Consider the following 13,097-nt stretch of genomic DNA (forward strand, 5'->3'; position numbering starts at 1 on the left):
TCCAAGCTAGAGACATTTTGGCACAGAACATGGAGCAAAATGTTTTATTATTGTGTCAAACACATAAGAAAGTGAAGTAGGAACACCTCCAGAATTTCTTCCAATGCCCCTTGTGTGGGAAACCAATGCAAACTGTGGTGTTCTTGCTCCAAGTTAAATCTGTTCTACCAAATAAGTTTTTTTAATGTTAAAGTTGAATGGCCTATCTTACCACAAAAACAACAACAACAACAACAACCATAATAATAATAATAATAATAATAATAAATGGCCTATGTGGCAGTTACATGTGGTTGAAATGGAAATGGAACACCACAATACCAAACACCGCCAAAGGTAGTCTAATGTGTAATGAGAAACAAAATTCCAGCATAGTAGTAATCAGCATCAATAAAATTATGTGCATACTATGAATCTGGACAAGAGGTGTTAGAATACCAAGTAAACTAATTATACATATTTATACATAAGAGTAATTGCTTATCCAAGTCCAAGAGTGCTAACAAGGAAGAAGATATATCTTTTCAAACTCAAGATTTCTATGCATATATGCATTCAAAGCATCTGTGTGTTGACTTCAAAGTTCAAAGTCAAGATAGATACAAGTATACTAGATTGCTCTAAAGGTCGGCAATGGCAAGTGTACTCAACAAATATTCTTTTTACAATCAAAGAAACAGAACTAACGAGTTGAATACCAACACAAAGACAACATAAAGCTGTTTCCAAGAAAAAAACACAAACAAAACAATAGACAACAAGGAATTTGAGGTTTTCAATGACATGGTGATGTTTCTGCTATTCATTGCAGACATTTTACTGATTATTGAGTCAAATAATTTTACAGAAGCTCAACTGAGATTGTAGAAAAGGATAGTAAAGAAAAAGAAGTAGCTTAAGGACTGCAAATGGGATGGCAGATGTATGAGCAAAACAAGGAGTTGATAAACCTCTTTTATTTTGGGCAAAATTGTTATCTGATGTAATATGAACTGGCGGGATTGCAAATAACAGTTGTACTAAGTTTATTAATGAATGAATTTCTCTTGCTGATCAAAAAAAGAAGTAGCTTAGGAATCTCTCATTTTTTTAATGAGAGAGAGCATGTAACATGAATGTGTGAAAGGTCATAGGAAAATCCAGTTCTGATGCATATATAAAGGGCAATCTTTTGCCATAGGAAATATTTACTTAGTTAAGACTATCAAAAGATAACTATGTCTTGCTCACAATTCTAGCCAGCAAGTTTTTATCATGTTGAGACAACTACCAGACAGCCCAGAAGGTGATAGCATCACCATTTCATTTTACAAGAAGGGTAGGCAGTAAACCTAATCCCAATTTATACATTCATTGCAAATTTACGATAAAAGAAGGGTTTCTTTCTTTTATGAGTAAAAAAAAAATTGATTTCTATTGACATTTTCCTTGACCAAGGTATCAGCAAAACCATTTAGTGATCTATGAACCCAGGAACGTGTGGTGTTCAATGTTCTTGCTATTGATTTAATTTCTATTATGCCAAGGTCCTTTACTGCCATTTCTTATCCATCCCACTAGTACTCTAGAATTCCCTTCTATGACCATAGTAATGTGCCCAGTAATCTTCCCAATCTTATACCATGTAGTAATGCTACAAATTCTGCAATTGTGGAGTTTCCAGAGCCAACCATTCCTGAGAAAATAGCTTTGACACACCCATTGATGTCTCTAATAACTCCTCAAATGCCTCATAGACCAGGATTAAACCAAACTGCAGTGATCAAAATATAGCCTGTAAGCACCAGTTTAAGGTGGGACCATTAAATGGCCCTATTGAAAACTTTGGCTATAGCAGAGTCAGCCACCCATTGTCATCTTCTACTTGAAAATGTCAAACATGTCACATCTGGATGGCTGTGAGAATGTCAAGAATGTGCTTTGGAATATAGACACACTATGAGAGGAGAGAGCTGGAAAACAATGTGATAATTAATCACTCATGCGTAAAAAGAGAAGCTAACGCATTGGCTAATACAATAGTGAAATAAGGAGCAGAAAGGGCTAACATGTTCCAGGTCAGTTGTAAAGGATTGCAAATCTAGTCAAGATAGGTAGCAAAAGCCAGCCTATAAATAAGGGTGCTTTGAATATAGAAATGTTTTTTTTTTATAAATGTTGAATATAGAAATGCTTTTATTAATGATAGAAATGGAATCTAAAATTTAAAACCAATTGGAAATAAAACTATTTTCCTATTCTCTCTCATTAAATCTCATATCTAAGGTATATTCTCTCATTAAATCCTATATTTAAGATATATTTTCTCATCATTAAATTCTACTAATTAAATCCACAACATTAATTTTAATAGTACAAAAATAAATAATTTGAAAATAAAATCATTTTCTCCCCTCCCGGTGGTAGGTAAGAAATTCAACCATTTGGGGTCAAATGGGTTAATAAATAATGCCATAATTAAATAATAAAAATTAAAATATATAAAATATATAATACAAAAAATTAAAAAAAAATTGGGCATACCTCTAAGAAGTAATTATATTAATGATGAAAATGGAATGCCAAATTTAAAATCAACCTAGAAATGAAATAATGTCATAGTCAAATAAAAATAAAGATACAAAGAATCAAAAAATAAAAAATAAAAAAATTGGGCACATATTTATTGTTATATATTTACAAAAAATAAAAAATTATTTAAATAATGCAGATGAAACTACTACTACTACTGCTACTACTACTACTATTGTAATTTAAAATTTCCATGTGCAATGCATGTGCTTAATTACTAGCAGAGTGATAAATTTATACATACATACATACATACATAAAAATGTATATATGTTCATAATGCATATTAGAATAACAAAATCTTCATAAAAATGTATAAGCTTCATTTAAAATATTGAAAATCAACATATTCATGAAAAAAATAGAGGACAAAAAAATGAGACGGGGGTGATCCTCCGTGGGCACCTTGCCTAGGCATTGCCATGACAACTATGGTAAGATATTGCATTAGAATAACTTCATAAACATGTACAAATATAGCTTATGTACAATAAGAAGCCACATAATGAGAAAAGATTCATTCGCATCGGTGAAATCAACCTACACCATTCCCCTCGTGTCTATAAAAAAAGGCTTCCACCAAACAGTCCATATAACAGCAGCAATATGACACTTCAGAGGATCCCAGCTCTCTTGTTTAGATCCCTCAACCTCCACCTAGCTAACAATTCCACTATTCTCTTCAGACAGCAGCAGTTGAAATTAACCAGCTCACAAAAATATACAAATAGGTCTGGAACAAAATGGCTCCATTATTGCTTTGTTCTCCGGTCCTGTAGAGGAGGGTGATGTAGCTAGGGCAGAGTTTCTAGCTGCAGTATATGGAGTTGAGAAGGCCAAAGAGCTGGGGATTAATAGACTGATCATCAAGGGAGACTCAAAAACTGTGATAAAATGGTTGCAAAAAGGGGAAGGAGTGACCTAGCAGCTGAAGAATGATTTCAGAAGGTGATGCCAAGAAATATGTCTATTCAGGTGGGTTGGATTAGGAGATCGGCCAACAGCTTGGCTGATAGCTTAGAAAAGCAAGGGGTTCAAAGAACAGATATGTTTTGGGCACTTTTGTAATTCTGTCTTGGGTCAGCTTCTAAGCTGATTTCTTTGTAACTTCTTGTTATATATTAAAGCTTCTTAATTAATGAAATTTTTCAGAGTTATTGATCAAAAAAAATGCAGGCTGTGGAAGGAATAGACCACTTCTCAGTGTTTTAAGAGCAAAATGCACATGAAAAAGGGCAAATGCCTTTTAGAACCCAAGGCACACACCTTTTCCGAGCAAAGTGCAATTTTTTTAAAATATTCAAAAAAATCAAAAAATTAGATGGTTTGGTCACATGCATAAAAGACCATCAGCATCACCCGTAAGAAGAAATGATCTGTTACAAGTTGAAGGGGCTAGAAGGGCTAGACGTAGACCAAAAAGGGCATGGGTTAAAGTAGTAAGAAATGACTAAAATGCCCATAAATTAATTATGGGGATGACATTAAACAGAACAGAATGGCAACATACGATTCATGTAGCCAATCCCATACAGTTGAGATAAGGCTTGAATGAATGAATGATGATGATGATTAAAAAATCAAATATATATAGATAAAAATGAAAGGTTCAATTTTAAAAGAAATTAAATATTTAAAAAAAACTATTGGCTCAAATTAAAATACATAAACATGTAAAACGCATTCAACATGAAAATATAGAAGTAAGACCAAATATATGTGAAATGTACAAAAGTGCTTCAAGCACTCAACAATTCAAGCATGTAAAGCATTCAATTTGTTTATTTTTTATTTATCTCTTGGTAGCACCGCTTCAAGTAATTAGTGTGATGTTAAACATCTTGCATTCCTAATTCTAGAATATTGTTCCTCTGCCTCTATATAGGCCCCTTGAGGCAAAGCCCAAACAAGTCCATGCAAGGGGAGTTCCTAAGCAAAGAGATTGACTCATATATATGGTTTTGTAATTTTAATTGCAGTTTATTCCATTTTCGAATTAGGAATTAGATACCATTCAATGAAGCATATCTTGTATTAAGAAGGATGAGAAAACAACACCACTAAAAGGGGGGTTACTATCAAAGAGGAGATAAGAGAGCGAGGCTAAGGAGCAATGTCCGCACAAAGAAATGTTGGCAAAAAAGGCATTTTAAAAGATTTGTGTGCTTGGGGCCTTCGGCTGAGGCATAAGGTGCTTTAAATGGGCTATGCCTGGGTTCAAGCAAGGCACATTCATGTGCTTTGCCTGTGCTCCTAGGCACACCTTTTAAAACACTACCTCTTGTGATCAATTTGATATACATAAACAGCTCATACACATGGAAAATTGTAAAGCCATATGAATGGAAGTACAAGCTACATATATCATAAAGTTCAGTTCAAGTCCTAGACAAGTAACTTGCCCCATATATATGACTACAAAAACATCCCTGCAGAATATTTAATTTTGGACTATGATATTCATGCATACATATCAAAAAAGGACACAGAATGTTAAAGTTTCGGTTGAAAATTCTTTTTACATATCATCCAATGGTTAATCAGTTTCTAAATGAAGAAGAACCAAATTCGATAAACATGGCATTAGAATTCACTAATAGCCCAAAAGCTAATTAGAAAAACTCTATGCATCATAGAAGACTGAGATATGAATCAAAGTTCAAACTCCAATTCTCATTAGTATCTTGATCTAGGTTCACACAAACCAAACCACAGAAACAGGCAATGATGATGCATTACCTTTCTGAGACCCAATAAGTTGCTGTGGCCGGTTATTGTAGTTAGAAGAGGGCCTACTAGACGAAGAGCCACAATAGGTAGATGAAGATGAAGGTTCCAATGACTCCGGTAGTTGATTCCTTTCAGCTCCCTGGTGCTTGCTTGAAATCTTTACAGGTATGGTGTTCCCAATTGAAGTTGTTTTTTCATCTATGGATGAAGACAACTCGGGGTCAGTCGTCTCACAAGATACAAGTTTGTTCATCAGAAGATGGTTGGTGAAGTCCTGAGAGGCACTTGATTTGCTCTCAGCAGGATCTTTAGCACTCTGTTCGGTTACTGCACACTGACTCCCTACTTCACATTTAATTGTACCCGGTGCACCAGGAAGTCGTGATTCAAAGGATGGAATCAGTACAGGATCTGAATCTGAGGAATATACCACTGACCCAGATGCTAGAGACATGTCAGGACTTGGTGCAGGGTGCACACATTCAACTCCAATTCCAGACACAGGGATGATTTTTGAATCACCATGCAGTGCTGGTGGTGCACTAACTAACTTATTAGCATCAATTACTGAACTTTCTTCAGGTGAGTTGATTCCACTGCCTGGGGGCAATTGGGAGGCATGGCCATGACTGGGATCCCTGACAGTTATATCGGCAGAGCCATTTGCCATGATATTCACAGAGCTGCAGAACAAAAATAGAAACTTTAAATATATACCCACCCCACATATACAGTGACAGACAACAATACACAAAACCCAAATTATCAAAGTTGACATATGAATAAATTTGATAATTTTGATAACATGACTGAATTCTACAGATGTTAGCAATCAAGATTTAACAGAACTCAATTGATGATGGCTACCTTGACCCAGGAGTTACTGTTTTGCTTTCTGTCTCCTGAGATGGAGGCACTGAAGAGGATGTAACACCTAAACCTCTCTCTGTGCCTTGATTGACACCATTTTCCTTCCCAGTAATAGTGCTCTTCCCACCACCAGCATCTGACAAAATGGTTAAACAAAACATAAGTGAATGATATCCATCATGCACCATGAATAAGTCACTACAGAGAGAAATACCGGTCTTCCCCCCATCATCAACCAGATCCTTTTTTTAGTAAAGGATAAAATCCAGATGTTCTGGGGAAAATTTTCTGTATTGGAAACTAAAGACTAGCAAAAGGTAATGGCTAGCACCCCCCCCAAGTGGACAGCAAAGCAGTTATGGCATTGTGCCAAAGAAACACAACAATGGCATTGTTATCAAGGCTCACAATATTTAATGCAATGAATCTATGATATGGATAGTTGGGTGCACATTTCCAGGATGTTACAAACATACATATAATCATGTTAAAGAAACCAGGAAATCAAATACCACAAGATCAGTCCATCATGGATGATTTCCTGAACAAATATGAAATCCTAATTATAAAATGTATACCATGTGAGATGTAACGAGGAGAATAATTCCCCCGACCAACCCCCCTACCCCCTCGCCCTTGCATGCTTGGTCTCCATCTAGAATAAGCAGGCTCTCTATTCACATTCTGCAAAATTACACACAAATAAAATATAATTAAAACAACCAGTGGAGTATCAAATTAAATAACAATTTTGAGAAATGGAAAAGCAGATTCAAGGACAACAAAGATCCCTAATTTCCTTGATGTGCTTATTTGGGAAAAAACATCAAATTATGCACAAAGCCACATAACAAATTCCAAAAAATTGAATAGTAAAAAACACATAAAACAATCTTCAATAATGACACCAGATTTGAGACACAGAACTATCAAAATCACAAATGAATCAAGTAAAAAGCGTTCTGAAAAAGTTTACCAAATCTTACTTATTTCTCTAACCTTGTTTACATTCGTTTCTTCAGAAATTTGTTACCATAATTAAATCTTTCTTTTTTTTTTTTTTTTGAGAAAAAGTAAGGTATTGCATTAAGTATAGTCAAAACATTTACAATGCCCAGCACAATAAACTTGTGCGCATGGAATATTAATGACTTCCCAAGAATGAATTGTTCCCAAAACAAACTTCATAACTGAATCTTCTGAGTCATATTTGTTTTCAGAAAGTCTTGAATTCCTTTCAGACCACATGGTCCAAATCACAGCTAAGGGTGTCACCCACCCTTCGTCTTTGACTCAAACCTCTCAGTTTCCAGCCCCATTTTTTTAACTAGAGGCACATGGAAATTTATATTAAATCATGAAAGAAAGCCTCATACCCATGAGTAAAGGTCATGGGGATCAATAATAATATTCACAGGCAAAAGCTGGTTAAAGAAAAAAGGAAACAAAGAGAGTTGATCACCACCGCCTACTCCCTTGTAATTGGAGTTCTATAGTTATTTCCTCTCTCTACTCCCCTGTAGTTCAAGAGAGTTGGTCACCACCACCTCAGTTCAGGGTGAAATTAAATTTTGATGGAAGCTCCTTAGGTAATCCAGGTCCGTCTGGAGTTGCGGGCGTCTTCAGAAATGAGGAAGGAAGAGTTTTATCCCTTTACTCGGGCCCGATTGGAGTGGGAGATTCCTTAAGGGCAGAAGTCATGGCTTTACTCCAAGGCCTGAGATTGGTGAAACAATGGGGTGGATGCAATTTAGAAACCTGGGAGTATGGTCACTTAGACAGCCTCTAAGAGAGACTATTAGCTTAGAAAGGGAGCTTCGGGTGCAATTTAAATGGGTAAGAAGGACACAAATGGAATGGCTGATGCTTTAGCTAAGCAAGGAGTTATTAGGGAGGCTTTGTTTTGGGCTTGTTTGTAAGGCTTTCTTGTTCTGGGTTTTTCCAGCCATCTTGTGGGTGGTGAAAACTGTACACATTTTTTTAAATCATAAATGAAAGTTACTGTGTCCTATCAAAAGAAAAAAGGAAAGAAAGAGAAGGAAGAGCAAAAACTATTATCTTTCACAACTGTTACAACTTACAAAGTAGTAAGTAGGAATTGTATTCCGCCATAGTTGTCATGGCATCACCTAGGCATCCTTGGCAGGGCACCAAAGCTAAAAACCCTGACTTGTGACCAAAGGTGTTCATCTAGGCAACTAAACACCCACCTACGCAACAAAAATCACAAGGCAGTCACCTAATTGTAGTATTATTGACATGGCTGCATCCTATTAGTATGTGTGTTGATACACGTACACCCTATGTTTTGTACTTACACAAGGGTTTTGAGAAGAGAAAAGAAAAGAAAGACATTGATTATCACAGCTCCACATCCCCATTCAAATGGTAAATTTTAACCCCATTCATCAAACAAAACTAACTCAAAATTAATCAGTCTTCCATGTTTTGTGTACTTTTTCATAAAGCATACACTATGTTTATACTTTACACCAATCATATCTGAAATAAAGGAAATAAGTGATGTCTACACCATTCATGTCCAGCAAAATATATATCATTTAAAAAAAAAAAAACTGGCAAGATAGCATTGGAATAAAAGTCGTAGAAACTTTTAAAAAACTGTAATAGTCTTGTGGTTATTATTTGTGTTTGAAATAGCAAAGAAAATGAAGAAAAAAAGAAAAGGGATAAGCATTTTAAGGGTTTATTAGTAACTTGATAAAAAAAGTTTACCTCTTTTCTCTTGTCACGTTTCCTTCTGACTTCATGAAATGTATCTGTTATAAAAACAAATACTTGCATCACTTTGTAGAACAACAAGGCCAGTCAGAATATCAGAAATAATAAACAATCCAATGGCATTAATAGAATACCTTATTCATGAAAAGAAAGAAGAGGAAAAAGGAAGAGCGAGGAATAAAATTAAGGAAACTCATAGACAAAACAACATGATATTTCACTTTAAACACAAATGATGATTCATGTAAAAATGTAACAACTTATTGAGGTATGTCATATAACTTACTGTTTTGCAAGCTAAGTCATAATGTTAACTTCATATCAATTGCTTGACTAGTGAGAACAAGTATCATTACTAAATGTGTATAAAGAAACCCCATTTTGAAAACTAACAGCCTACAAAGGACTAGGAGTAAATACCAGCAAATGGCTAATTCATTGTAAAAAAATGCTCAACCACCTAACGGTCCCAGACATCCTAAAAATTTTCTTTTGCCAACCACCATAAGCGGAAAAGAAGCACTTGTTGTATGTAGGTATAATTCATAGGCTTCAATATTAACAACTGATAACAACCCTTTAACTTTTTACCAAAACGAAAATGAAGGTTGACTAGTCTTTGATTACAAACTCCATAAATTTGAAGGAACCAAGCTCAATGTCACTGTTATTGCATAACACCACATTATTGAAAGACGGAGAGATGATCATAAATAACATGTAACTTTTAGTCAGTAATGAATCACGTGGTTCAACAACTTCATCAATTTTTCAAAGTCAACTCCAGAAACCTCTTATGGATACTGAAAGTCAATAACTACCCCAGAACCAATAACCAAAAGTTTGTTAGTAGCACTTGATTATCGTCACTGTATCAACTGGAACCACACTGTGAAATGAATATAAACAGATCCACGGTAAGAATTATTGATCAATCTTATCGCAGTCCCCCTAGTCAATATCCTGTTCCATGATTTTATCATTGAGAAAAAATAAATAAAGAAAGAAAGAAAGAAATGGCAGGGACAGGGAGAATTCCGACGCCCTGGTATCCCAATTCCATAGCTCACTCATGCGAAAAGCAATTAAAAGGGAAAAAAAATACGAAGAAAATTTACTTAAAACCAAAAAAAGGAACCGTATGTCAATGATGGGAAATGAGTCTCGACTCTTAAGACAATATGACTTCCTGTTCACACCTAGAACACAATTCCCCCACGGAAACATGGATTAGGAAACAGGTTTGCATTAAAAACCTTTATACTAAAAAGTAAGTTCTCAACGCCGGTAAAACTTAAGTGGTCATAATCCCAGCTTTTCTTCTGAAGAAAGATATTACAATAACCAACATGAACTAGCTCATCCTTGCAAAATTACATGAACACTTAGAACCAATTGAAGCCCATAAAAAAAAAACACCTCAAATTTCACAACCCAAACGGTCCTATGTCTCCAGAAGAGCGACGACACCGACACCAAATCAAACCCCCAAGGAGCATGATCGCAAGCCAGATAAATGAAATCGAGACGAAACATAAATAACCCAATAAAGAAATAGACGAGCTCACCGCAGGCAACAGAGTACAGAAATACCTTGAAACAAGAGCTTCTGTGCAGTTTCATTGGGATCCATCGAGCACTCCTTGAGCATTGCATATACCTCCTCCTCGCTGTGGTTCCCCGCGATCTCTTTGATATTCTGGATTGTTTTGCGCACATTGTTAGGGATTGAAACCCTAGAACCGCCACTCATGTTTATAGAGAGACAGAGGTACAGATACAGATGAAGCAAGGGAGAGGGGGAGAAGGTAGCACGACCGAACAACAAGAATTCAGACGCACACAGACAAAGATGAAATATAAGGGAGATGAAAGAGAAATAAAGCTTGGGGCTTTGAATTGATTTGTGGAAAGTAAAGGAAGCAATAAGGAAGAAGAAGGATCAAAATAAAAAAGGAAAGGAAAAAAAAAATACAAATAGACATGGAAGAGAGTTGCAAAATAGTGATCACTAATATTTATTTCACATTTTCCTTAGTCAGCTCTTGATAGTATGAAGTACAAGTACTATGTTAATATTATTATTATATTATTCTTATATATACATGCATAAATACGATGTCAGATCATTGGCCCTAGGATTGGAATAAACGTGGAACTAGTCCAATTAAACGGGGATCATGGGCGATTCGTGCTACCCAGATCACGATTTTATGGGACTCGCACCGCCGTCGGATCCTCTTCGGCTCTTCCTAAGGCCTGCGAAACTATATATTGCCTTTTTATTTTTTCAATTTAATTTTATATACCATATTTCTACTTTTAAATCTCTTTACCAAATAGTTGCCTTTGTATTAAAAGCATTTCGGCTCAGTTTGGGAGGATGTAGAGTGTAAAACCGTATATTTCGTATTATTTTATATGTATTTATATTTTACATAATTGCATTTGTGCTCTTTTCAAACTGAACTTGATTTTTTGGGTTCGACTAAAATATGGGAAAGATATAATATCTTAAAAACCTCTGACTAATCAATTAGAATCATAAACGGGATAACCAATCAGGTGTTATTTATCAAAATTCATGAATGGATTTTGATTGATCAAAACTCTTTTCATACCATATCTTTGTAGAGTGTAAAATCGTATATTTCATATTATTTTATATGTAATTATATTGTATATAATTGCATTTGTGCCCTTTTAAAACTGAGCTTGATGTTTTGGGTTCGACTCAGATATGGAAAAGATATAATATCTAAAAAACTTATGATTAGTCAATTAGAACTATAAACGGGATAGCCAATGAGGTGTTATTTATCAAAATTCATGAATGGATTTTGATTGATCAAAACTCTTTTCATACCATATCTTTCTCACATCATAAATTTTCCCCGATAATTAATATCAAAAAATGGTATACCAACTTTCATCGTTAACCTACCTTATTAAATTTTAGGTGGAATGATGTTTTACCTGTTTTGTCCCAATCATATATTAAAGTGAGATATGTTTAGATTAATTACAGATATCTTCAGTCTTTATTATTACATTCACTTTCAACCAACATTGTGTTGAGAGCTTTTTTATTGATGTGATATTATTTCATGGTTTTAATTATGGAATTACAGACATTTATAAAGGCTTAACACGTGACTATAACTCTGAATATTAATGAAAATTATGAAATGAATGCGTTGTGTCATTTTGGGTTGTAAATACAACATTGTCACATTGAAATTTTCAGGGGCCATTTGATAACATCTAATGTTGCTATGAAAAACTCATTGTTTCATCTTTTAGTGGATAAAAATAATTATTTATAACAAAATAATCAAGAGCATAGCTATCTACACACACGTAGAGAGAGAGAGAGAGGGAGAGAGGAGGGGGTTTAAATGTTTAAATTGATGGTTTGGACATGAGGCCCAAGGCAAATATTGCCATTATATACCAACAATGCAATGCCATTGAAAATAAATAAGTATCAAGTATTATATGAAAATATATAATGACATTAAAAGTACTTTTCAGATATAAGTGCATATGACACATGATGGTTACATAAAAATTAGGACTCACCGTCATTTATTAAGTGAGTTCATTTTCAAACATTTATTACATAAAATAACTCAAACTTTAATGATGTTTATCCATTTTCTTTGGCCCCATTTTGTTGTTGATGCACTTACTACATTAAAAAAAAATTGTAAAATTCAATTATTAAATATACATGCATCATAAATATGGTAGTAAAAATGTTGGGTAGGAAATAGTATGAAGAATTTATAATATTTAACATGTAAACACATGTGATAAGGGAATGACTCTTAGGCTTCGTTTGATAACACTTTTCAGAGGTTTGGTGTCTGAAAAAAATTGCTTTTTAGACACCAGACTCATTTGGTGTTGCGTTAGAAAATCGATCTGAAATCTTTTTTCAAATATGAAATTTTAAGTTAGTAGCCTGGCACTTATGCGTTCAGACGTAATTGAGAGGTGTATAAAAGACATAAATGCCCTCAAAGAAATTTTACTATTACATGTTTTTATCCTTCATGTAACTCGAAACGAACCCTCATTGCGACCTACGAAGCTCCGCCATCACCACTTCCGTTGCACTCTCTCTGTCTTTCCTCTCTCTCCTATATTCTCGCCATTGTCGTTGCAAGTTGCAGTGCAAC

The 13,097-nt window shown here is 34.8% G+C and overlaps 1 protein-coding gene across 4 annotated transcripts in view; it reads right to left on the reverse strand.

The window, feature by feature from the left end:
- The window catches only part of LOC148875010 (uncharacterized), a 28,409-nt gene extending 17,425 nt beyond the window's left edge, over positions 1 to 10,984 (reverse strand). The window contains exons 1-5 of one of the 4 annotated variants that reach the window (XM_088966213.1): positions 10,507 to 10,984; positions 8,908 to 8,951; positions 6,750 to 6,855; positions 6,169 to 6,307; positions 5,311 to 5,984 (exon numbers count right to left, since the gene is read on the reverse strand). In XM_088966213.1, coding sequence (XP_088822339.1) covers positions 5,311 to 5,984; positions 6,169 to 6,307; positions 6,750 to 6,855; positions 8,908 to 8,951; positions 10,507 to 10,666 — 1,123 coding nt within the window. In that variant the 5' untranslated portion in view covers positions 10,667 to 10,984. The remainder of the gene's footprint in view (positions 1 to 5,310; positions 5,985 to 6,168; positions 6,308 to 6,749; positions 6,856 to 8,907; positions 8,952 to 10,506) is intronic. The other 3 variants (XM_088966212.1, XM_088966215.1, XM_088966214.1) reach the window with 3 other exon arrangements.
- Between the last annotated feature and the right edge of the window lie 2,113 nt (positions 10,985 to 13,097).

The sequence above is a fragment of the Nelumbo lutea genome, chromosome 1 (genome assembly GCF_056320005.1).
Source record: "Nelumbo lutea isolate HS-2025 chromosome 1, American lotus-T2T, whole genome shotgun sequence".
Lineage (NCBI taxonomy): Eukaryota > Viridiplantae > Streptophyta > Magnoliopsida > Proteales > Nelumbonaceae > Nelumbo > Nelumbo lutea.